The 22,648-nt window shown below is 42.7% G+C and overlaps 1 protein-coding gene across 1 annotated transcript in view; it reads left to right on the forward strand.

The window, feature by feature from the left end:
* Window positions 1-491: 491 nt before the first annotated feature.
* PTPN11 (protein tyrosine phosphatase, non-receptor type 11) overlaps window positions 492-22,648 on the forward strand; it is a 33,048-nt gene continuing 10,891 nt past the window's right edge. The window contains exons 1-9 of the mRNA XM_006769002.2: window positions 492-661; window positions 3,718-3,912; window positions 6,415-6,607; window positions 7,184-7,300; window positions 7,915-8,028; window positions 15,739-15,835; window positions 16,641-16,720; window positions 16,843-17,001; window positions 20,921-21,052. Coding sequence (XP_006769065.1) covers window positions 492-661; window positions 3,718-3,912; window positions 6,415-6,607; window positions 7,184-7,300; window positions 7,915-8,028; window positions 15,739-15,835; window positions 16,641-16,720; window positions 16,843-17,001; window positions 20,921-21,052 — 1,257 coding nt within the window. The remainder of the gene's footprint in view (window positions 662-3,717; window positions 3,913-6,414; window positions 6,608-7,183; window positions 7,301-7,914; window positions 8,029-15,738; window positions 15,836-16,640; window positions 16,721-16,842; window positions 17,002-20,920; window positions 21,053-22,648) is intronic.

Below are 22,648 nucleotides of genomic sequence, written 5' to 3' on the forward strand. Positions count from 1 at the left end.
TCTGTGCGTGCTGTCAGGAAGCACATGATGTCGTAACTGGTCATGTTAACTTTTACCAGTTGATTAAGATAGTATCTGCAGATTCTGTACTGTGAAGTTCTTTAGTATATTTTACTTGTCATTTAACATGTAATTAGTAAGCATTTTGTGGGGATTGCAGTAAATATTCTATCTCTCCTGAAATGTTCACCATTAGGGTTAACATCCATTGATGATTCTTGCCTGGATGGTTGGCCCTGGCTGGTGTGACTCAGTACTTATTTGTTCAGTTCCACTCCATGCGTTCAATCTCCTAACCAGGTGGACTGTCACTTTGGGCTTGACCCACTAAGTGACTGGGTTAATATTCAGGTCCCCTCCCCCACCTACTGGGCTAGCAGGATCCCAGGCGCTACCAAGGAGAAGAGGGGGATGGGGCAGGGAAGGTTTGATTTGTATTTTTATTAGCCGATCTGCTCATAGGCATTTCAGCTGTGATGGTGTGGAACGTAATGCTGACAGAATCCTGTTGTTCATTGTTCTCTCTTTCTCTCTCAAGATGGTTTCACCCAAATATCACTGGCGTGGAGGCCGAAAACCTACTGCTGACAAGAGGAGTTGATGGCAGTTTTTTGGCAAGGCCCAGTAAAAGTAACCCAGGAGACTTCACACTTTCCGTTAGGTAAGTGGGAAGAAAAGGAGAGACTCCCGAGAGTGGTTTCCAGGTAGAAAATGTTGAAACCACGAGTGGACAATTGCTGCCCTTGAGTAGAGTTTGAAGGCCTGCCTGCTGCCCTTGGTGAGGCCTGGCTCACCGATCAGACCTGACTCAAGCTTGGCTTCCTGAGAGTGAGGGGTTTGGGACTTCAGCAGAAGGGGGTGATGGTGGGCATCCTCGAGACCACCGAGGATGAGCTGGAGCCGAGTATAACCACTTCCTAAGCCACCCTTGAAGCCACTCATCCTGAACCTGGATCCCTGCATTTTTCCTTCCCTTCCATTGATCTCGGGGAAAAATACTTTCAAAGAGTTTCATTTGTCTTTTTTTTCTTTCTTTTTTAAAAATATATTTTATTGATTTTTTTACAGAGAGGAAGGGAGAGGGATAGAGAGTTAGAAACATCGATCAGATGCCTCCTGCATACCCCTTACTGGTAATGTGCCTGCAACCAAGGTACATGCCCTTGACCAGAATCGAACCTGGGACCCTTCAGTCTGCAGGCTGACACTCTATCCACTGAGCCAAACCGGTTAGGGCCATTTGTCTTTTTCAAGAAATAAAATATTGAGGAAGTTGTGGTCCTGTGTGTTCCCCTGCCCAGTCCCATTCCCCTTCCTCTCTCCCCAGAGGAAACTACCATCGAGAGGTTGGCATATATCCTTCCTGGCCATGCCTTTATACTTGTACTGCATTTGTACTGTGTATGAACAAGGTCAAGTTGGGGTGTGTGTGTGTGTGTTTAGAATTCACATCCATGGCTTTATAACATACGTATTATTCTGCAACTTTCTTAAACATTTTTTTTAAGTTCTATGCTGGTGCCTATAGATCTAATTATTAATTTTAATGGCCCTATAATCTTTGAATGGTGTGAACACATCATAGTTTACCCAGTCCACTATTGTTGAACATTGGGCTGTTTTTAGTTTGTATAAAAATATATTTTTATTGATTTCAGAGAGGAAAAGAGAGGGAGAGAGAGAGATAGAAACATCATTGATGAGAGAGAATCATTGATTGGCTTCCTCCTGCACACCCCACAACCCAGGCACATGGTCTGACTGGGAATCGAACTGTGACCTCCTGGTTCATAAGTTGATGTTCAACCACTGAGCAATGCCAGCTGGGCCTGTATAAACATTTTTGTACAGCATGGCCAAAACCTGTTATCTGAGTCTTTGAGTAGGTATAGGACAGTGGTGGGCAAACTCAGTCAACAGAGCCAAATATCAACAGTACAACGATTGAAATTTCTTTTGAGAGCCAAATTTTTTAAACTTAAACTATATAGGTAGGTACATTGTTATTAACTTAATTAGGGTACTCCTAAGGCTTAGGAAGAGCCACACTCAAGGGGCCAAAAAGCCGCATGTGGCTCGCGAGCTGCAGTTTGCCGACCACGGGTATAGGAGAATTTGATAGACATTGACTTTCTCTCAAATACTAATTCTCTTTACTCGAGCTCATTCCGGGAGTTAGAACTGAACTGCTTTATGAATTTGATTTTATTATTGTATTTTTAAATAAAGAAGTTAGTAAGATGTGTTCTTGAGGATTCATTTAGGATCACTTTGGGACTTGGGAAGTCCCTTTTGATGTCGTTCAGTTTTTTAAGGAGCCTCTGTCATTGGCCTTTACTTCCGTTTTATGATTTGGAATGGGTGGAAGCCTTCACAAGTCCTCTGGGTTGTCCCAGCACTGACATTGAACCTAAAGTGATATTTGACCCTGTAAGAGTTTGGATGGAGATCATATAATAATGATGATGGTTATAGCAAACATTATTGGGGACTTGACATATTCCAGCCTGTTGAGCTAAACACTGTAGACACATCATTTTATTTACTTTTCCCACCAACCTCTGAATAAGTACCACATTATCTTTATCTTATAGGTGAGGAAGCTGAGGCACAGGTTAAGTTAGTAGACCCCTGTTCCACAACAGCATCAATATATGACTTCATTTGCCCAATTCTTAGATACTGAAATAGATTCAGAATGCCTCTACCACTACCATTTCTGATTACAAACCCATTAAGTAAAGTTTATGGTTTCTTTGGAGTCTTTTTGTTCTTGGAATATATCCCATTAAGGGTATACAATTAGTACAGTGTTCAAAGTTACAGGGATTAATTTTCTGTGTAGTTGAACTTCAAAGTTAGATTCATTTCATTTTTTATTCAGTTTTTTGTTATATGTACAGTTTTTAAAAAAATTTTTTTAGCCCTGGCTGGTTTGGCTCAGTGGATAGACCTTCAGCCTGTGGACTGAAGGGTCCCGGGTTCAATTCCGGTCAATGGCACATGCCCAGGTTGTGGGCTCTGTCCCCAGTGTGAGGCATGCAGGAGGCAGCCGATCAATGATTCTCTCTCATCATTGATGTTTCTCTCTCTCCCTTCCTCTCTGAAACCAATAAAAATATATTAAAACAAATATATATTCTTTTGTATCTTGTTTCTTTCTCTAATAACGTAATGTTTTTGAGATTTATCTATGGTGTTCATGTATTTGGTGGGTTTTTTAAATTGCTGTGCGGTATTCCATTATATGGGTATGCAGCTATTTGTTTATCCGTTTTGGTGGTAAATATTTGAGTTTTCAATTTTTTCTATTATGAATAAGGCTGCAGTGAATATTCTTATATAAGTCATTTGATAGCCATACAGTTTCATTTCTTTTGGGCAAGATACTTAGGATTGGATTTACACAGTAGATGTATATTTAACTTTTAATTTTGTGTCTCGATTAATGATGAAAAAAATAGCTATCACTTAAAATATGCAATTGGATAGGTCAGACTTTCAAAGTAGAAGCTGTACAAGAGAAGAAACCAATAAACAGAGCCCTTTGTGTTGAGATGATGGACTGTGTGGTTCTTTCATTCACTGGGTTTCTTACGGGGAATAGTTCCTTGGGTTTGTTTTCAAGTTTAGATGAAATCTAATGATGAATATGAGATCTGTTGTGATAGTGTAGTGTTTTATTTATTTCCCTCTTTTTCTGATGGACTATTTTAGAAGAAATGGAGCTGTCACCCACATCAAGATTCAGAACACTGGTGACTACTATGACCTGTACGGAGGGGAGAAGTTCGCCACCTTGGCTGAGTTGGTTCAGTATTACATGGAGCATCATGGGCAATTGAAAGAGAAGAATGGAGATGTTATTGAGCTCAAATATCCGCTGAACTGTGCAGATCCTACCTCTGAAAGGTCAGTGACATCTTAGTAACTGCAGTCTCTGTGTCTCATCTGCACCAGAGGTGTTATGTGAATGCATTATGGGGGTTTGGCTTATACCTGTTTATCAAGCTGCAATCTGATTTTTAAAATTTCCAAAAAAATAATTTCCATTACAGTTGACATTCAGTATTATATTAGTTCCAGGTATACAGTGTCATGGTTAGACATTTACATAACTTTTAAAGTAATCCCTTGAAAGGTCCTGACACCATATATCGTTATTACAATATTATTGACTGTATTCCCTAAGCTGTATTTTACATCCCCATGTCTGTTTTGTACCTGCCAATTTGTATATCTTTTTGTTTGTTTGTTTGTTAATTCTAACCTGAGGATATTTTCCATTGATATTTTTAGAGAATGGAAGGGAGAGGGAGAGACACAGAGAAACATCCATGTGAGAGAGACACATTGATTGGTTGCCTCCTGCATGCCCCACTCCCTGCCACCCAATCAGGCCCAGGAATCAAGCCTGCAACCAAGATACGTGTCTTTGACTGAAATCGAACCCGATACCCTTCAGTCTGTGGGCCGATGCTCTATCCACTGAGCCTAACTGGCTAGGGCGAATTTGTACATCTTAATTAATCCCTTTGCCTTTTTCAGTCCAAGCTGCAATCTTTTAGTTTTATTAAAGTAAGAATAATAGGATCACATTATTCTCAGGATACCCTTTCTTACAAAAGCTTCAGTCATTGTGACTTACACTCATTCCAAGGGGCTCGGGCTATTCCTGTATATTCTTAGTAGGTGCAGTAATTTTAAGATTATTGAACTGATAATCTTTGAGTGTTACGAGAGGAAAACAAATGATAATGGCGACACCAAAGTCGTAGCCGTTCTTGGTAGTAGTAGCTGACCAGTCATTCAGCAGTGCCACCAACAGATGTCAGTTTAAGCTCAGAAGTGGAAAAGCTGAGAACTCCGAGGGTCCGATTTTTCAGCAGCTCTTTTCCGTTGCACCCACAGATGCGTGAGAATGACCTTGCTTAGCGGGAATGTATTATTTCAGAGCTCTCCCCTCCCCCCCACCACCGCTGTGTTGGAACTGGGCTGATGGAAACTGGGGCTTGACTTAATTTGTATTGATTTTATTGGTTTTCTACATTCCCATCTCCTCTGACTCAGTACAAATTCAGGGTCTCTTAATTAGGTTTGTGTATTTTATATCTTCGACCTGTACCTCCATGTCAATGCTATTATATGCTGATAATTTGTTTCTCCAGCTGTGACTGTAGCTTCCAGCAAAAGGCTGCCTGCCAACCCTGTGAAGTTTATTTCTAAATTTTACTCTGTTCAGTTGAGGGGTGGATGAAAAATAGCTCAAAGTATATTCCTTTAGTGATGAGCCATTAGCATCATCTGCCAGAATAGTACTTGTTTTCTTAGCAAGATCCTGAGGGGAAAAAGCCACCTAATAAACATGACTATGTTAAGGTTTTCTATAGTATCTCAACGTCTGTCCTCGAATGGCCTGTGTCAGGACTCTGGTGTGCTGGTTGCAAATGCAGATACAAGTGCATTGGTATCTCTGGTTGTGAGCTATGGGAATTCACATTTTTAAGCATGACCCCTTAACTATTTGGGTCTTATATGCATTACAGTTTGAAATGATAACCCAGCATACAGGCCAAAGATGTTGCTAGCAAACTCGGAGGCTGTGCAAGTATAGGTTGTAAATATCGAAAAATTTGAAATGCTTGAATGAACTTAAAATGAAGATATTTTTTGCATACTGTTCATATACCAGAGCAAGGGCAAACATTTATTTTATTTTTTATCTAAAAATTTATTTTTCTTTATTTTTATACAATTCTTTTTCTTTTTCTATGGGCAAACATTTATATCATTCTCTGTCTCTACTATAATTTTCTATTATAATTTCTTTAAAAGGCTGTGATTAAGTAGTTGGGCCTTTTAATGCTGGGTATGGAGATCTGACAAAATATATTTTTAAAAGGTGGGAGATGTAAAAGAAAAAGGAAAGATTGAGGACATTTGTCAAATGGCTGGGGGCTCATTGAAGAAGTTTAATGGTCATTTCTTTTTTTAAAAAATATATTTTTATTGATTTCAGAGAGGCGAGAGAGAGAGAAAGAGAGAGAGAAACATCAATGACGAGAGAGAATCATTGATTGGCTGCCTCCCACACACTTCCCACCAGGGATGGAGCCTGCAACCTGGGCATGTGCCCTGACTGGGAATCGAACCATGACCTCCTGGTTCATAGGTCGATGCTCAATCACTGAGCCATGCTGGCTGGCATTGTGGTCATTACTGACAGCTTTGTCATTCTTCCTGCCTGCTTGGGTTGCAAGTTCTGTCTTATGTGGTATCTATCGCTCCATCTCTTGGAAAAATGTGTGTGTTTTTAAATTATGTTTAGGAGAGCCGACTATATATGGTAGTTTTGTGAAAGAGTATTGTGATTTCATGGCAGAACTCAATTTATTTTCATTTTAAAATATTTAGGTGGTTTCATGGACACCTCTCCGGGAAAGAAGCAGAGAAGTTATTAACTGAGAAAGGAAAACATGGTAGCTTTCTGGTACGAGAGAGCCAGAGCCACCCTGGAGATTTTGTTCTCTCAGTCCGAACTGGTGATGACAAGGGAGAGAGCAATGATGGCAAGTCCAAAGTGACCCACGTCATGATCCGCTGTCAGGTAAAGCCTCAGTTGAACTTGGATCTGTTTGCCAATTCTCATCTTTGGTGATTTTCCACTTGGAGAAGACAGATACCATTACTTCCAAAGTCAGATTTTCTTGCTCACTTAGTCAAGGGCTTCTACACTTTTAGCAATTACAATTTTTTATTTCAAACTTTACTAAATCATTTATTTCCAGTCTCTGGCAGTTTAAGTCATGCCTCCACCAGCCTTGGAGTTTGTTGTGCTTCAGAGAGGAATAGTTATTTACCTTCTATTCAGCAGCCTATTGTATACATAAAGAATACTATTTAAAAAAAAAAGAAAAAAAAAGAATACTATTTTTCATTTTTTAACACTATTTAGTTAGCCCAGCCAGTGTGGTTCAGTGGTTGAGTATTGGTCCCCAGTAGGGGGGCACGCAGGGGGCAGCCAATCAGTGTTTCTCTCTCATCATTGATGTTTCTATCTCTCTTTTCCTCTCTCTCTGAAATGAATGAAAACATAAAAAAAAGCCACTATTTAGTTTCCCAACTTCAGTTGGGAAAACAGTAATTTAACATAGAGGTAATAAACATTTTTTTGTGTTGCAAGGAACTGAAATACGATGTTGGCGGAGGAGGGCGGTTCGACTCTTTGACTGATCTCGTGGAGCATTATAAGAAGAATCCCATGGTAGAAACATTGGGCACAGTTCTACAACTCAAGCAGGTGAGCGTGTTAGAAAGCTAAAGTGCCATCTCCTTGCAAAGCTGAAAAATCCTAATGTAGGATATTCCAACTATACAGAAGTAGAATAGTATCCCGAACCTCTGTGTGCCCGTCCCTCAGCTTCAGTTATGATCATTGCATCAAATCCTACTTCATTTTTTACTCCAATTATGGCCCCTCTTCCTGTGGTATTTGGGAAGGAATTCCAGATACAGCATTTCCATGACTATCTCCATATGTACCTCTAAAAGGCCTTTCACTGTGGGTGCATAGTCATTTTGGAGTTATTGCTATTTCAAAGTTTACTCACCACTTAGTGGCAAATTATTTTACCTCTCTAATATTTTGGTCTATTCTAACAAAAAGCAGATTGAATTTATATCAGGAGAGTAAAGTGTGTGTGGAGATTGGAGAAACATTTATTTCCCAACAGAACAGAAAAGAAAGTGAAACTGTATTTGAAAATGCTTGAGAATTACAATGTCCTGTGAACTTCCTGTCCTTGCCTTCATGAATACCAAAACAGACATCTCTGTTATGTTTTGTTTCTTGGCATTAACATCTTTTTTCTGTAATATTTTCTTCATTTCACACCAATGGCTGAATTTGATTAGCCCCTCAACACAACTCGTATCAATGCTGCTGAAATAGAGAGCCGGGTTCGAGAACTAAGCAAATTAGCCGAGACCACAGATAAAGTCAAACAAGGCTTTTGGGAAGAATTTGAGGTAAGTTATTAAAAAAAAATACATTTGTAACATGAGTGAATAAGCCCTATTTTTAATAGATGAGAAGTTGGTCTTGTGCTTGCAAGTGGATCCGAAAGACATGAATCTATGTCCTAATTCGGCCGTTGATTGACATGGAACGAGTGGCTGAGGGGCTTCTTTGAAACAGAAGAGTATTGTCTTCTGGGGAGGGAGTTGGCAGTTATATGAAATGGATGGGCCAATAGCTCTATTTGGCTCCTTTGATTTGCTGGCAGAAATCCAGACAAACAAAAGGATCTGACTCCTTTGGAAGGTTTCCAGCATTGGCTGGGGTCTTCAGAAAGAATCTGTAGCCTCAGTGCAGTGACCGAGTAAGAGAAATGCCTCCTGTCCGCTTTAATTTGGGTTGACATTTATAATGCCGGGAAGTGAAGTGAGCTGACTTCTTTGCTTAAACCAACTCGGGTGGGAGAGTGTTCCCCAATGGGAATGCTCAGCGTTCCTGTTCTCTGGTGTGTCACTTACCAGTTCACGTTGTCATCTCAGCCTCTCTCTTCTCATCCACTTGACGAAACACTTCTCAGAATCAAGGATTGTGCTATATTCACCTTCGTAGTTGTCCTTAGCATGTGTCACACTGCCTGGCACACAGCAGACACTCCATAGAGTCCATTGTTCCATACTTTTGTAGGACTTTTAGAATTTACAGATATTTGTGGAATGAATGAATGAATGGCCAAATAAAGCCATTTTAGTCACAGTGTGTATGATCAACTTGTTGAGATATTTGTTTTACAGACGAGGAGCCTGAGGCTCAGGAAGGTCAAGTAAATTGTCTTTCCACAAATATTGATGGCATCGAGGCAGTGAGGGTGGGTACAGAATTGAACACTCACCGTCCTTGTTCAACATTGTGAACAGAGACTTGAACTCAAGTTTATTCTTTTCTACTGGGCATTGGGTTAGTCACTGAGGATACCATGGCAAACAAGATTGTCAGGGCTTCCGTCTTTAAGGAGCTGAGAGAGGGAAGACAGTGATGAAAAGCATCACTGGAGAAGTGATGATGAACTTAATAAGTCAGAATTGTAGACTATCAAGCTCGCGCGTTTTATTATTCTATTCTGCCAACTTCCATAATAAAGACAGCATTTCAACATTCATCTAATTACATTTACTCCATTTCATTTCGTGTCTCTAAAGCCTCATGAGATAAGACGGATAACTACAAAAATTTTAGAAACCTTACATCAAAATTTGAATGAAAAAGAATTTTTCAAAAGTGTTTATTATGTAAAATCTCAAATATATACAAAAGCAGAGAGAATAGTGTGTCACAGCATTATAGTAATCGCCTAGTGTTAGCAATTGCCAATCGTTTTTTTCTTAAAGATTTTTAAACATTGATTTTTAGAGAAAGAAGAAGAGAGAAAGAGAGAGAAACAAACATGTATGTGAGAGAGAAACATCAATGTGAGAGAGAAACATCTATGCCCCCTCCGGGGATCGAGTGTGTGTCCTGACCTAGAATAGAACCAGCAATCTTTGGGTGCATAGAATGGTGCTCAACCAACTGAGCAACACCAGCCAGGGAAATTGCTAATCTTTTTTAACAACACCATTCACTCCCCCAGCCCTTGTTATTGCAAATCCCAGATGTCATTTCATCTTTAACTTTCATTTTAAAAATTATAACCAGAATATCATCACATCCAAAACTATTAATAGTAATTCCTTAATGTTAATACCTATCAGCTACTATTTACATTTTCTTGATTCACACACACACATAGTTTGTTTGAATTGGGAAGTGCTTTTTCTCCCACTTGATTATGAAAAATTTTTGAACGTATATAAAATAGATTTGTATAGCCTCACTGGAGTGCTCAGTGGGTTGAGCATTGTCCCATACACTGAAAGGTTGCTGGTTCAGTTCCTGTTGGGACACAAACCTGGGTTTTGGGCTTGGTCCCTGGTTGGGGTGCGTGCGTGTGGGAGCGGCTGATAGATGTTCCTCTCTCACATCGATGTTTCTCTCTCTCACAAATCAATAGAAACATATTTAGCCCGGTCAGCGTGGCTCAGTGAGCATCAACCTGTGAACCAGGAGGTCACGGTTTGAGTTCCGATCAGGGCACATGCCCGGTTGCAGGCTCGATCTCCAGGGTGGGGTGTGCAGGAGGCAGCCGATCAATGATTCTCTCTCATCATTGATGTTTGTTTCTCTCCCTCCCTCTCTGAAATCAATAAAAATATATTAAAAAAACCCCAAAACCAAACAAACATACAAGCACAATACACACACATATAAACCCACACGACACTTTTTAGGTGGAGTCCCCCCCCCCCCACACACACACTTTAAAGCTTGTTTCGTTAGCAATTTGGTTTGTTTTTAAAGCCCAGCCTTCTTTGGGTTATGCAAACCCTTCTCTGTCATGGTCCGAAGCTGATTTCAGTTTGCACAGGCATTACAGTCATTTCACTGACAGCCACACAGATGTCCTGATTCCACCAGCAGCTCAGCTGACTGGTGCGTCTCCAGGAGGAGCTTCCGCCTGTCTCCAAGCCCACAGTCCAGTTTGATTTCTTTAAAAGTGATCACATCCTGCTCAGGGGAGCTATAATTTCTCCTTTGAGATGGTTAGGTTTTATGGAAACAGGACTTTAAGTGCACCCCAAAGCTGTGTCTAGAATAAGCATTCTTTCTGGTGATCCCTGGTGGAAAATCTTCCCCTTGTGACTAATCAGTGCCACAGTGAACAACAATCCCAGCCAGGCTGCAGCCTCGGGCTTAAAATACTCCAGGGTGGCGGGCATGAGCTGTACCCAGGATTTTCCATCTAGACCAGGCTCCCAGTAGCTCATAGAAGGGCTGCTGCCTTCCTGTGGGCAGAGCGTTGCAGCGGTTAGAGGTTTTATTCCCAAAGCTTCCGACTGGAGAAATGTCTTTATTTCCTTTGGTCTCTTTCTCTCTCTTTCTCTCTTTCTCTCTCTCAGCCCCTCCAGTGTCATGTTTTTCTCTTTAGAATTGTTTTTATTTGCTGGCTCTCCTTGGCATCTTTGCAGAGATTTAAGAACCAAAGGTGCTTTCGCATTTCCACTTCACTTTTTCCCTTTGCCTTTAAAGGACCTTCTGCTTTCTGCCTCTGCCATTGTCCTGTCTTCCTCATCGAGTGGACTTGTGCTGTGCCCTCCATTTCTTCTCAGCTCCTTCCCTCTTTACGTACGTATTTTTTTTTTGTTAATTCTCACCCAAGGATATTTCCCATTGATTTTTAGAGAGAGTGGAAGGGAGGGGGAGAGACAGAGAAACATCGATGTAAGAGAAACACGTTGATTAGTTGCCTCCCACACAAGCCCCAACCAAGGCTGGGGCTTGAACCTGCAATGGAGGCATGTGCCCTTGACATGAATTGAACCTGGGCCCCTTCAGTCTGCGGGCCAACGCTCTATCCACTGAGCCAAACCAGCCAGGGCTATAGGGGTCTCTTTTTGGTCATCGCAGTGACTGGAGGAGCCGCTACTGGCATTTTGGGGGCCACGGGTAGGGAGCAGTGCTGTTCACTGGCCCTAAATGTGGGGGACGGTTCTGCACAGTGAGTACTTGTCGCATCCACAGGCAGTCGTGCTGCTGGGATCTCCCACATGTACAACTTGGATTAGGGTCTTGATTTTCTCTTGATGCCTTTTAAGGTTTAATAGTTTGATGCAATCCATTGTCTCCAGATCTGCTTTGACTCATGCAATCAGGTGACTGGAACTGGCCTCAGGCCCTTTTGAGGGTTCATCTTTGGTGCAAACCCCTGAGCTGTATTGCTGGGAAACAGGGTGTGTGGAGCTTGTGTCTCAGCTTTACAAGGGCCTTTTTTGCTCCTCTCTCAGCCTTATCTTTGATGGAGACACAGTCCTTCTCAGCTTTTGGTGCCCCAGGGGCTGTGGGGAGAAGGAGGCTGTGGAAGATAAACCAGGAAAGGAATGTAACCTCCTGGGGGCAGGGCTTGCTGGGCCTTCTTCTGCCTCTCCCAGGCCTCAGCCTGCTGCTGGGGCGGAAGCACCCTCAGCAGGGGTTGCTGATGATCTCATGGCTGTTGGAGCCTCAGAGCAGAGCTTGGAAACTCACAACTTCTGAGTTCTTTTTATTGTCAGCCTGGCTGTAGATGGATGACAGCCTTTCTCTGTGGGAAATGAAATGTGTTCAGGCAAGGACACAGATGAGAATGGGCTGATGGGCACTGAGGAATGAGCTGGGGGGAGACACATTGCTAGTCCTTATTAATCGCAGACAGCTGCCAGGTAGCACCTGACTGTGCTTGGGACAGGGCTCTGCCTGTCCTTTCCTTTTCTTCTTGTTCTTTTTTTTTAAATCCTCACCCATTGATTTATTTTGTTTTATTTTATTTAAAGGTATTTTTATTGATGTCAGAGAGGAAGGGAGAAGGAAAGAGAGATAGAAACATCAATGATAGAGAATCATTGATCGGCTGCCTCCTGCACGTCCCCTACTGGGGATTGAGCCCTCAACCTGGGCCTGCCTGGAATTGAACCCAGGACCCTTTAGTCTGCAGGCTGACGTTCTATCCCGAGCCAAACCGGCCAGGGCTCCATTGATTTTTAGAGTGGAAGAGAGAGGGAAAGACAGAGAGAAATATTGAGGTGAGAGAAACACATCAATTGGTTGCCTTATGCACGAGCCCTGACCAGGGCCCAGGCTTGGGGGGAGCCTGCACCTGAGGTACGTGCCCTTGACTGGAATCGGACTCTGGACCGTTGGGGTCCTCAAACTCACACTCTGTTCACTGAGCCAAACCAGCTAGGGATGTGCTTTAAAAAAAAAAAGTTTTAGGTGACTGTTGTGGACCTGCTGGACAAGTTTTGTTTTGAAAGGGAGTTAAGTGGGGCCATGATCTTAGTTCTCACTATAGATTGTACAGGTCACCTCGGTGGGACCTGCAATCATCCATCGGCTGCCTCCTGCACGCCCCCTACTGTGCCCAGACTGGGAATGGAACCCGGACATGTGCCCAGACTGGGAATTGAACCTTGACTTCTTGGTTCATGGGTGTTCAACCACTGAGCCACACTGACCGGGCTTATGTGCCTCTTTGTATGCCAGGCCCGTTTCTGCACTTCACAAAGTAACCTCATGTCACTCTTCCACCAGCTCTGTGGGGTAGGGAATTGGGATTATCCTCACGTTACACTGGAGGAACCTGAGATACAGACAGGCTAGTAACTTGGTGAAGTAAAAGCTGAGGTTAGAGGCAGGCCTCCATGAGCTCAGAAGAGAAGGCCTTGTGAGTTGTTCTGAAAAGCTTGGACTTGACCTTGAAGGCAGAGGGAGAGAGGGAAGGTGATTAAACAGAGAGGTTCTGGAGGAAACGCACCTTTTGTAGGGACTGCTCTGGCCATGCGCCCTCCGCCAGTGACGTGTCACGTGAAGTTTGTTTCCTAAGTGAATAGTCTTTGCTTTGCTGTCAAATTCATTTAGCTTTTGTTGGAGGTGTTTTTCTTTGTTGATTTTTAAGCAATTGAGTCAGTTCATGGTATTTGGTCTTTTTGGACTTCACCTTAATGTTCAAAAATCAAGATTGAACCTCCTTCCTAATAACACGGCAAATACTGCTCAGTAAGCCTGGCTCACTGTTCAGGGGAAATGCTGGCTTGAAGACGGCAGATGGCTTTAATTAATCTGCACTCATTTAAGATTTTTGAATAGCCGTTTCGTTGTCACAGTTCTGCTCACATTGTATTTTACTTTTGCCCAGGTTCCAGCTAGCTAAACACTTTTGTTATTTGCCCGGTGTCACGGCTGAATATTGCATTTTGAAAATGAGAGTTAAATAGCAATTTAAACTCCTGACTTTCATACCTGTCTGTGAAATTCAGACAAATGAGATGGAAATAACAGGGCTGCTGTGTTATGAAATATTCACTCTGGCACTTTTGTAGAAATCTTTAAGGAGTAACCATTTTGGCATTTATTTATATTATGTATATATAAAGTATATGTATATTTATAACATGTATATAAAAGTCTATATACATAACACACATACAAAGTATGTTTATACATAATATATATAAATTATATATATTTTTCCTCTTCTTTTTAGTCTGCCTTTCACTTTCTTGATTTGCCCTTTCACTTTCGTGATTTCCCATTACAGATTAGGTTTGTTTGAAACTAATGGTCCCCCGAAGAGGCACTTTTTGTCATTTTGAGAATGAAACCTACCCCTTGAAAATGCTTCAGCCTGGCTCATTCACCCTCCTGTCTGTCCTGCAGCTGCGCCTTCTTTCCACTTCCCCATATCTCCTCCTCCTCCTCCTCCTTCTCCTCCTCCTCCTCTTCTTTTCTTCTCCTTCTTTTTTTTTTAAAAATATATTTTTATTGATTTCAGAGAGGAAGGGAGAGGGAGAGAGAGAGAGAAACATCAGTGATGAAAGAGAATCATTGATCGGCTGCCTCCAGCACACTCCTTACTGGGGATTGGGCCTGCAACCTAGGCATGTGCCCTTGAGCAGAATCGAACCCGGGACCCTTCAGTCCTCAGGCCGACGCTCTATTCACTGAGCAAAACCGGCTAGGGCACATTCCCTCTTCTGATGGGGCCAGTTCCAGTCCCACTGTGGCTGCCTGTGTTAGTCCCTTTCTTTCCCGTGGTCTCCACCTCCCTTCCCTGCGGAGGTGCCCTTCCTGACCACTTGCCCCAGGACCCCGAGTTTTCTTCTTCACTCTGTGGCTCGGAAGGCCATGAGGGGATGGATGTCTATGTAGAGGCAGGCTGGCTGCCTGTGCTCTAACAAAGGAGGTCTTCAGAGCCTTGCTCACAAAGCTCACATGCCTGCGGCCCAGTCCCCAACCACTTCGGTTCTCTGGTATTTAAGTGTGACAACTGACATCTGTAAGGGTTGCTCTGAATTAAACAATGGTAAAAGGAGGCGGGCCATCAGCTCCTCGAGAACATGGGTCACATCTGTTATTGTATCCTGTACACCAGTACCCACTGGCTTTCATTCTTTTAAAAAAATTACATTTATTCGGGTAGCACTGGCTACTAACATGAATTTCAGGCCTACAACTTTATAATATGGCATCTGTATGCTCTGCTGTGTGCTCATCACCCAAGTCTAATCTTCTGTCAGCATGTATTTGGTTCACTTTACCCTTTTTATTCTCAGTAATTGTTATTTTAAAAGGCTTATCTTTTATAAATACATATTCATTGTAGAAAATTTAAGGAAAAAAAGGTGAGAAAATAGAGAAGGAGAAGGAGGAGTAGGAGAAAGGGCCTTCATAATCCCACTAATCTGACACAGAACCCCATCGCTTTTTGGTGTAATCCTTCTGCCATATCTTACATGTGAGTGCAAAACATACGGCTTCCGTCATACACAGTTTTGCACGGTGGAGCTTCTTTTCACTTAACACTTACTCTGATTCTTTTTCCAAGGCATGAAGTAGTCTCCAAGAACATCTTTTAAATGGCTGCAGAAGGTTCTTTCGTATGAATGAACAATAGTGTTATTTAGGCAGTTGTTTCCATGGCCATTTATGTTGTTTCTGCCACTGTTGGTACAGTGTTAACATGAGCATTCTTAGAGTTATTGCTCAGGACTGTGAACATTTCCTGGGATAAATTCCTTAAAGCAGAAACCCAGCCAAGTTGTTGTTTTTTTTAAAGCTTTTGACGCATAATAATATTTACTTTTGCTTCTCTCTAGACACTACAGCAACAGGAGTGCAAACTTCTCTACAGCCGAAAAGAGGGCCAGCGGCAAGAAAATAAAAACAAAAACAGATATAAAAACATCCTGCCCTGTAAGTATCAGTGTTCTGCTCAGCCATCGTCACTCTTGCAGATTTGGATTTGCAGCAGATCCAAGGCCTGGTCCCCTTTAATTGTGAGCTGTTTCCAACATAAACCCCTGGGACAGGGACTGCTGGGCTCCTTCACGAGTTCCTGCGTGCTGATTACTGAGTGAGACTGCCAGGCGGAGGCTTTGAATGTGGTTGTTTTCTTCTGTTGATGAATCTGTTTGTCTAAGAGGGATGACTTCCAGTGTCAGGCCACGCCAGGAGCCCTCTGGGGTCCCGGGCTTGTGTCCTTGCTCTGTGGTACCTGGCTCCTGGGGCACACCTTCTTTCTGAGGCTCTGTTCCTTCACCTGGGGACAGACAAGCTCCTTCGAGGGCTCTTCACTCTGCTCCCTGATGCCACTAGCTCGTGAGACTGGAGATGCGGGTGCATACCTGCACTTGGCTCAGAAGGCGCAGCTCATTAAACCCAGATGCTGTCAGGTGGAGCCCATGGGGACCCATGGGAAAAAGAGGCCCAGGAGGATGGAGGCCTTGGACGAGGGTCCCAGAAATGGCACTTCCAGTGATAAATCCTGTATGTCCATAGTATATTATCAAAACCAGGAAAATGGCATTGTGACTATTCTCTTAAAGAAAGGCAAAGTGTGGTGCTCAGATTATTGTTATGCTAATTTAGGATTTAATTTTTTAATGTGGTTTTATCATTAAATGAACACAACTGGGACTATGTTGAGGATGAACGGATTTGAACAGGTTTGTCCTGAAGAGGTCTGAGTACTTTGGTGACTGTGGTCTTTTTCTTCCAGTCGATCATACCAGGGTTGTTCTACATGACGGTGACCCCAACGAGCCTGTGTCCGATTACATCAATGCAAATATTATCATGGTAAACTTAGCTCTTCACAGCGTCTTCTGACCATACATATTTTTATTTTTTATTTTAAATCCTTTCTTCTGTCCTAAAAGCAACTTTCAAATGTTGGACGGATTTTTTTCTTAAATTTCTAGCCTGAATTTGAAACCAAGTGCAACAATTCAAAGCCCAAAAAGAGTTATATTGCCACACAAGGCTGTCTGCAAAATACGGTGAATGACTTTTGGCGCATGGTGTTTCAAGAGAACTCCCGAGTGATTGTCATGACAACGAAAGAAGTGGAGAGAGGAAAGGTATATTAAATACTTTTCTGATAAAATATTTTAAAATGATTGCTCACGTCAGGTTGACCATGTTAAGAATTGAATAAACAAGTTAAGCTGAAGCTAACCGACCCTCTGGGAAAAAGGACGTTGAGGAAATTTGATGATGATGTGCCTTGGTATAGTTTTCTTTAGGTTTCTTCTGCTTGGGGTTCGTTGAGCTTCTTGGATCTGTGGATTTACATGTGTGGTGTTTTTATCCAACACCACAGTGTGTAATCTGTTAGCCCTATTCAGTGTGTATTTTTCATTCAGATATTGTCCATTTCACCTCTAGAAGTTTTATTAAGGTCTTTTTAATATCTTCTTTTTTTAAAAAAAAATATTTTAATTGATTTTCTACAGAGAGGAAATGGGAGAGATAGAGAGTTAGAAACATCGATGAGAGAGAAACATCGATCAGCTGCCTCCTGCACACCTCCCGCTGGGGATGTGCCCGCAACCAAGGTACATGCCCTTGACTGGAATTGAACCCGGGACCTTTCAGTCCGCAGGCCGATGCTCTATCCACTGAGCCAAACCGGCTAGGGCAAATATCTTCTTTTATACATGTGCATCATCCCCTATACCTTTGAACACATAGAATACATTTATAATAACTTTTAATGTTCTTATTACTAATCCTATTACACGTTATTTCATTTTTCTGGTTTTTCAATTGTTTAAGGTGGGAGGGCAAATCCAGCCGTTACTCCAGTGTATCCAGAAACAGTGGTTTAAAGGGAGTGTAAGAAGGGCCTGCCTGGTGCATTCAGGTGATCAGAGTACTAGTAAACCAACAGTGATTTCCCTGGTCACATAAACTTACTGTTCATGACTTTTAAGCATTTAGAAAGTAATTTGAATGACCCGAACAATACATTCAAATAAATATTCAAGCACAGTTATTAATAAAGTTGCCTTTATCACCATCCCTTGTCCATCCACTTTAGTCCCCTCCTCCAACATAAACCTTGTTTGATGTGTATTATTCTACACTCTTGGCGTTTACATATGTATAGGTATTAAAGGCATTGCTATCGGCATTACATACCTATATTTACATATTTATGCCTTTACCTACATATATGTACCTGTAGAAGTATATAGTACTATTTTCTGAAAAATACTATATGAAAAAGTGCTTTCATACTGTAACTTTATTGTGCATCTTGGGTATTTCTCCTACTAGATACATGTTCTAACTTCTGTCTCATAGTAATTGCATGACATTTCATGGTGTATATTTATCATAATTTATTTAACCATCGTGTGCTGGGCATGTAAGTGTTCAGTTTTTCTAAATAGTGCTGAAGTGAACAGTCTTATTCTTGCTTCTGTGTCTATGTGGCAAGTGTTTCTCTAGGATAGATGTCAGGAATTGCTAGGTCATAGGGTGTGCATGTTGAAAATTTATGTAGGTTCTGCCAAACTGCCTTCCAGAGCGGTTTCCCAGTGTGCACGCTCCCCAGCTGCGCATGCCTAGCAGCCATCTCCCACACTCTTCATGACACTTCAGGTGTTCAGAAATTGTAACATCCACCCTTACAGAGAAGCAGACAGATCTCATTGAGTGATAGCTGTGTGTTAGCCAAAGCCAGTCTGTCCACGCAGCTTTCCTAGTTTGGAAAAGTTCTGTGTTTGTGTTTGTGTTCTAGGCAAAGTGTGTTTTTAGACATACTTGATTTGGTTTCTATAAAAGCTGCATGGAATGTAGCAGTCATACCTGTAAGTTAAACATAGGACAGATGGGCGATTTTGTATTTTAGCCCTCTTACTGTAATTTTCTTGTAGTTGTGAAGGGCAGTGTGATTGGATAAGATTTTCATTGTTGTACTAGTGGTTGATACGCGTCTGAAGATCTTTGAGGCCTGATCTGGTCTTTGGGAAACAAAGGTCTCCTGCAGTAACATTAGCTGTTCTTGAATTAATGGACGAGTTAAGGCATCTTCATAGTTTCCGCTTCAGGTGAGTGTCACCTGCCCTCAGTATGGAAAGGAAAGCTCAACCCCCTTGAACCCTTTTCTATGTGTTGCCCGATGAGAGTTATAGGAGGCCACCTGTTTCTCAGGACTTGCGGGTGTAAAGACAGGATGCTCGTGTCCCTTCAGAAGGATCATTATTCTCTCTTTCAGATGAGCTGCCAGAGGCTCCTACAGCAGACTCTGGGCCCGATCACTGCCTCCTCTTCACTTCTTCATCTCAGCCCGCGCCTGCCTTCCCATTCTTCCCCTTCACTTGGTGGGTGGAGAGGGTGACATGAGGGCTCTTATTCTCTCCACAGGCCTCCTGACACCGTGCTGTCTCAGCATCATCCCTGCTCCCCGAACAGAATAAAAGCCAGACTGGATTCCTTTGGATCCCTGGGCTTGAATTTCAAAACTAAAGTATTAGCCCTCACAGTCTAGAGATTTTGTGTCAAGGTGTACATCAGAGTTTGTAAAAGTGGGAGGTGGCCTGTAGTACTTCACAGCTATTTAAAGTGAGCCAAAATGTTTTTAGAGTTACGATTTAATTTTGTGTTCTCTTGAGCGACAGCAGTCCTCAAATTGATTAGCCAGTAACAGCCTTGAGTGCAATTAATATTAAAGGTGTTCATTTGGGGAAAATGGTATTAAATCTGTCACAGGGTACTTGGATCTATAAAACACTGGAGGGAAAGCCGAATTCAAAATAATAATAAATCAATGACCCCAAGCTGTGCCAAGCAAAAAAGTGGCACCATTCATTAAATTCGTTGAATGTTCCTCCTACCATGTTTTTCTTTTCTGTAATTGACCATTGACTGTGGGGGGCTAGTCTGCAGCTGCTCTGATACGTCCATTTTTATAGCTGGGAATTTCTCCATTTTCCTAAAATACAAGGAAATTGTCCTTTGCTTATATTTGTGTCTGGTTGTGGAAAGGAATTAGCATCGGTGACCCCGCCCAGAAAAAAGACCCCCAAACACATCATTATTTACTCAGGGCACATATATATACAGACTCCTCTCTCATGGAGCGGAGTGTCTTCCTCTTTGGCAGCAAGAATGGTTTCTTGGTGCTATATTTTCCCATCTGCCTGCTCTGAAGCCAGCAGCTCTTGCAGGCTTGGCGTTCCCAGGCACCCAGTTAAGCGAAGGTGACGTGTGCAGTAGGTAGCAAATGGGTCTGGATATAGAAAAAGCAGCTGGTTCAAAACCCCGGCGGCTGCCTTGCTGTGCTGGAGGTATTCACACTTGGGTTAGATAAGCCGCAGAGCCCTCCTACGCAGGGGTGGAAATGAACCAGACGGTCTGGCTTGTTGGGCAGCTCATCCACCTCCAGAGTCCTTGCTTGCCTCCCCTGCGGAGCGGCTGGCAGATCTCTAGAACTCAAATCTCAGTGGTTGCTAGACAGTACCCTCAACCTGGCATTTCCTCTCTTTGCATCTTTGAGTCTTTTTTTTAAAATATATTTTTAATGGTTTCAGAGAGGGAGAGAGAGATAGAAACATTAATGATGAGAGAGAATCATTGATCGGCTGCCTCCTGCACGCCTCACATTGGGGATTGAGCCCACAACCCAGGCATATGACCTGACTGGGAATGGAACCGTGACCTTCTGGTTCATAGGTTGATGTTCAACTGCTAAGCTGCCCCGGCTGGGCACATCTTTGTTTCTTTAGAATTAAATAAACAAGCATAGACTATCCTTTGACCTGAGTGTTGGATGGGACAACTCGGCACACATGGCCTTTTCTTCCCCCTCCTCCCTGGTTCTCCAAGTCCCTGCTTTCTATTTGAAACTCTTCTTTCCTTTTCTTTGGAAATCCAACAGTTCAATGATGGAAAGGCCATTCTCCAGATTAGTGGTTGTTAAGCAAAACTTGGACATTTGCTTTCTGCTGGTTCACAGATATTAACTGTCTTTTTATATCTGTTCCCTTCCAGAGTAAATGTGTCAAATACTGGCCTGATGAGTTTGCTCTGAAAGAATATGGGGTCATGCGTGTTAGGAACGTCAAAGAAAGTGCCGCTCATGACTATACGTTAAGAGAACTTAAACTGTCAAAGGTTGGACAAGTAAGTATATTGTCGTATTTTAGAGACTTTGGGAACTGTTTATGATATGCAACCCAGGGTCATGCAGTTATAATCATTCATCCATTCATTCACTCATTGATTCAGCAGCCATTTGTTGAATGCCTTCTATGTGCTAGGTATTCTCGAGGCATTGCTGGTACATTGCAGACAAGACCTATAGCCTTTGCTCTCCCAGAGCCTAGAGATAGAAGTTTAAAATTTAAATGAGCAACTAAATTTTCTGATTGTGCCAACTGCAAAGGCACAGATGGCATGCTATAGAGTGAGTGGGTACTTGAGATGGAGTACACAGGGAGGGCTTCTCTGAGGGAGTGTCACTTGAGCTGAGACCCGAAGGTGGAGGAGCCTGGAATCCAGAGTTCAGAGAAGAGGGTCCCAAGCACAGGGAGCAGCAGGTGCAAAGGTCCTGAGGCCTATTTAGTGATCACATTTCACGGCATCAGATTTTAACTGCATATAGTTCAGGTTTGTCCCTGGACTGACTAACTTTAGATGGCATGGTTAGGTTTGGATTTATTTAGTTGGACGGTTAGAGAGGGGCTTTCTTATTCAAGGCCTTTGGGGATACAAAGCTTAATGAAACAGTCTTTGTCTTTAAGGAATTGTGATCACATAGCAGCAAGAAACCACATATACAAGTAGCCGTACTCTAGAGCAGACACAGGCCATCCCACACATCTGAAGTGCCATGGTGTTGCCAAGGCTGGGCTTCCTTCCAGCTAGGACACCAGGGAGACAGTCTCAGAAGAGTTTGGGCCCTTAAGGATAGGTATTCCGTGTGAGATGAAGTCCCAGACAGAGGTGCCATTGTGAGCCACAGCACTGAAGTGCAAACTGCAGGAAAGGGGTTTATGGGGAACGAAGGCCCTTGGGAATCTAGGGGATAAACTTGCGTTGAGGCAGGTTGGGACCAAGTCGGGCCGAGTCTTAGCACTATGTTGAGAAGTGTGAACTTTATTTATTAGTTGTCATAGGACCTGTGACTGTTCTCAGCCGAGTGAACACGCAAGAATGGACTGCCAGGAAGGTGTCTGGTAGAGGGGCCGTGGGAGAGGGATTGGATGGGTGATCCCGATGGTCGGGAGGCCTGTTCGGAGCCTCTGCAATGGTCTGGGTCTAATGGCCTTCTCTCTGCATCTCCCAGAGACGCCAGCAGTTGTTTTGCTTGTTGTTCCCTTGTTAGTCCTTCCTATGGAAATGCACATTTTGTTAAAATGCCAGAGCAAACTCTGCAAGAAAAGCCATGGATGTGAAAGATTCCCAGGCATGAAGTCTGCAGGGCGAGGGGGTAGTTTGGCTGTTATTGGAGGAGGAGGAAGAATTAGAGACATCTTAGGGTTTTGAGCCCACGTGGACAGTGGGCTTTGGCAAGAAATGCAGTAAATTTCTGGGCAGCTCTGAGTGCCCCAGTGAGGTGGTGAACGTGGATCTTTATGGCGCCAGTCACCTGGTTGTGTGACTTCCCTCCACGGACACTCTACCCTGTTTCTCCTATACAAATAGAGGAAGTGGATGGTTGTGTCTGGCCGGTCTGGGGGGCTTTGCCTGGGGTCACAGTGCATGGAGAGGGTGTGT

Source organism: Myotis davidii, unplaced genomic scaffold, assembly GCF_000327345.1.
Source record: "Myotis davidii unplaced genomic scaffold, ASM32734v1 scaffold223, whole genome shotgun sequence".
In the NCBI taxonomy this organism is placed as follows: domain Eukaryota; kingdom Metazoa; phylum Chordata; class Mammalia; order Chiroptera; family Vespertilionidae; genus Myotis; species Myotis davidii.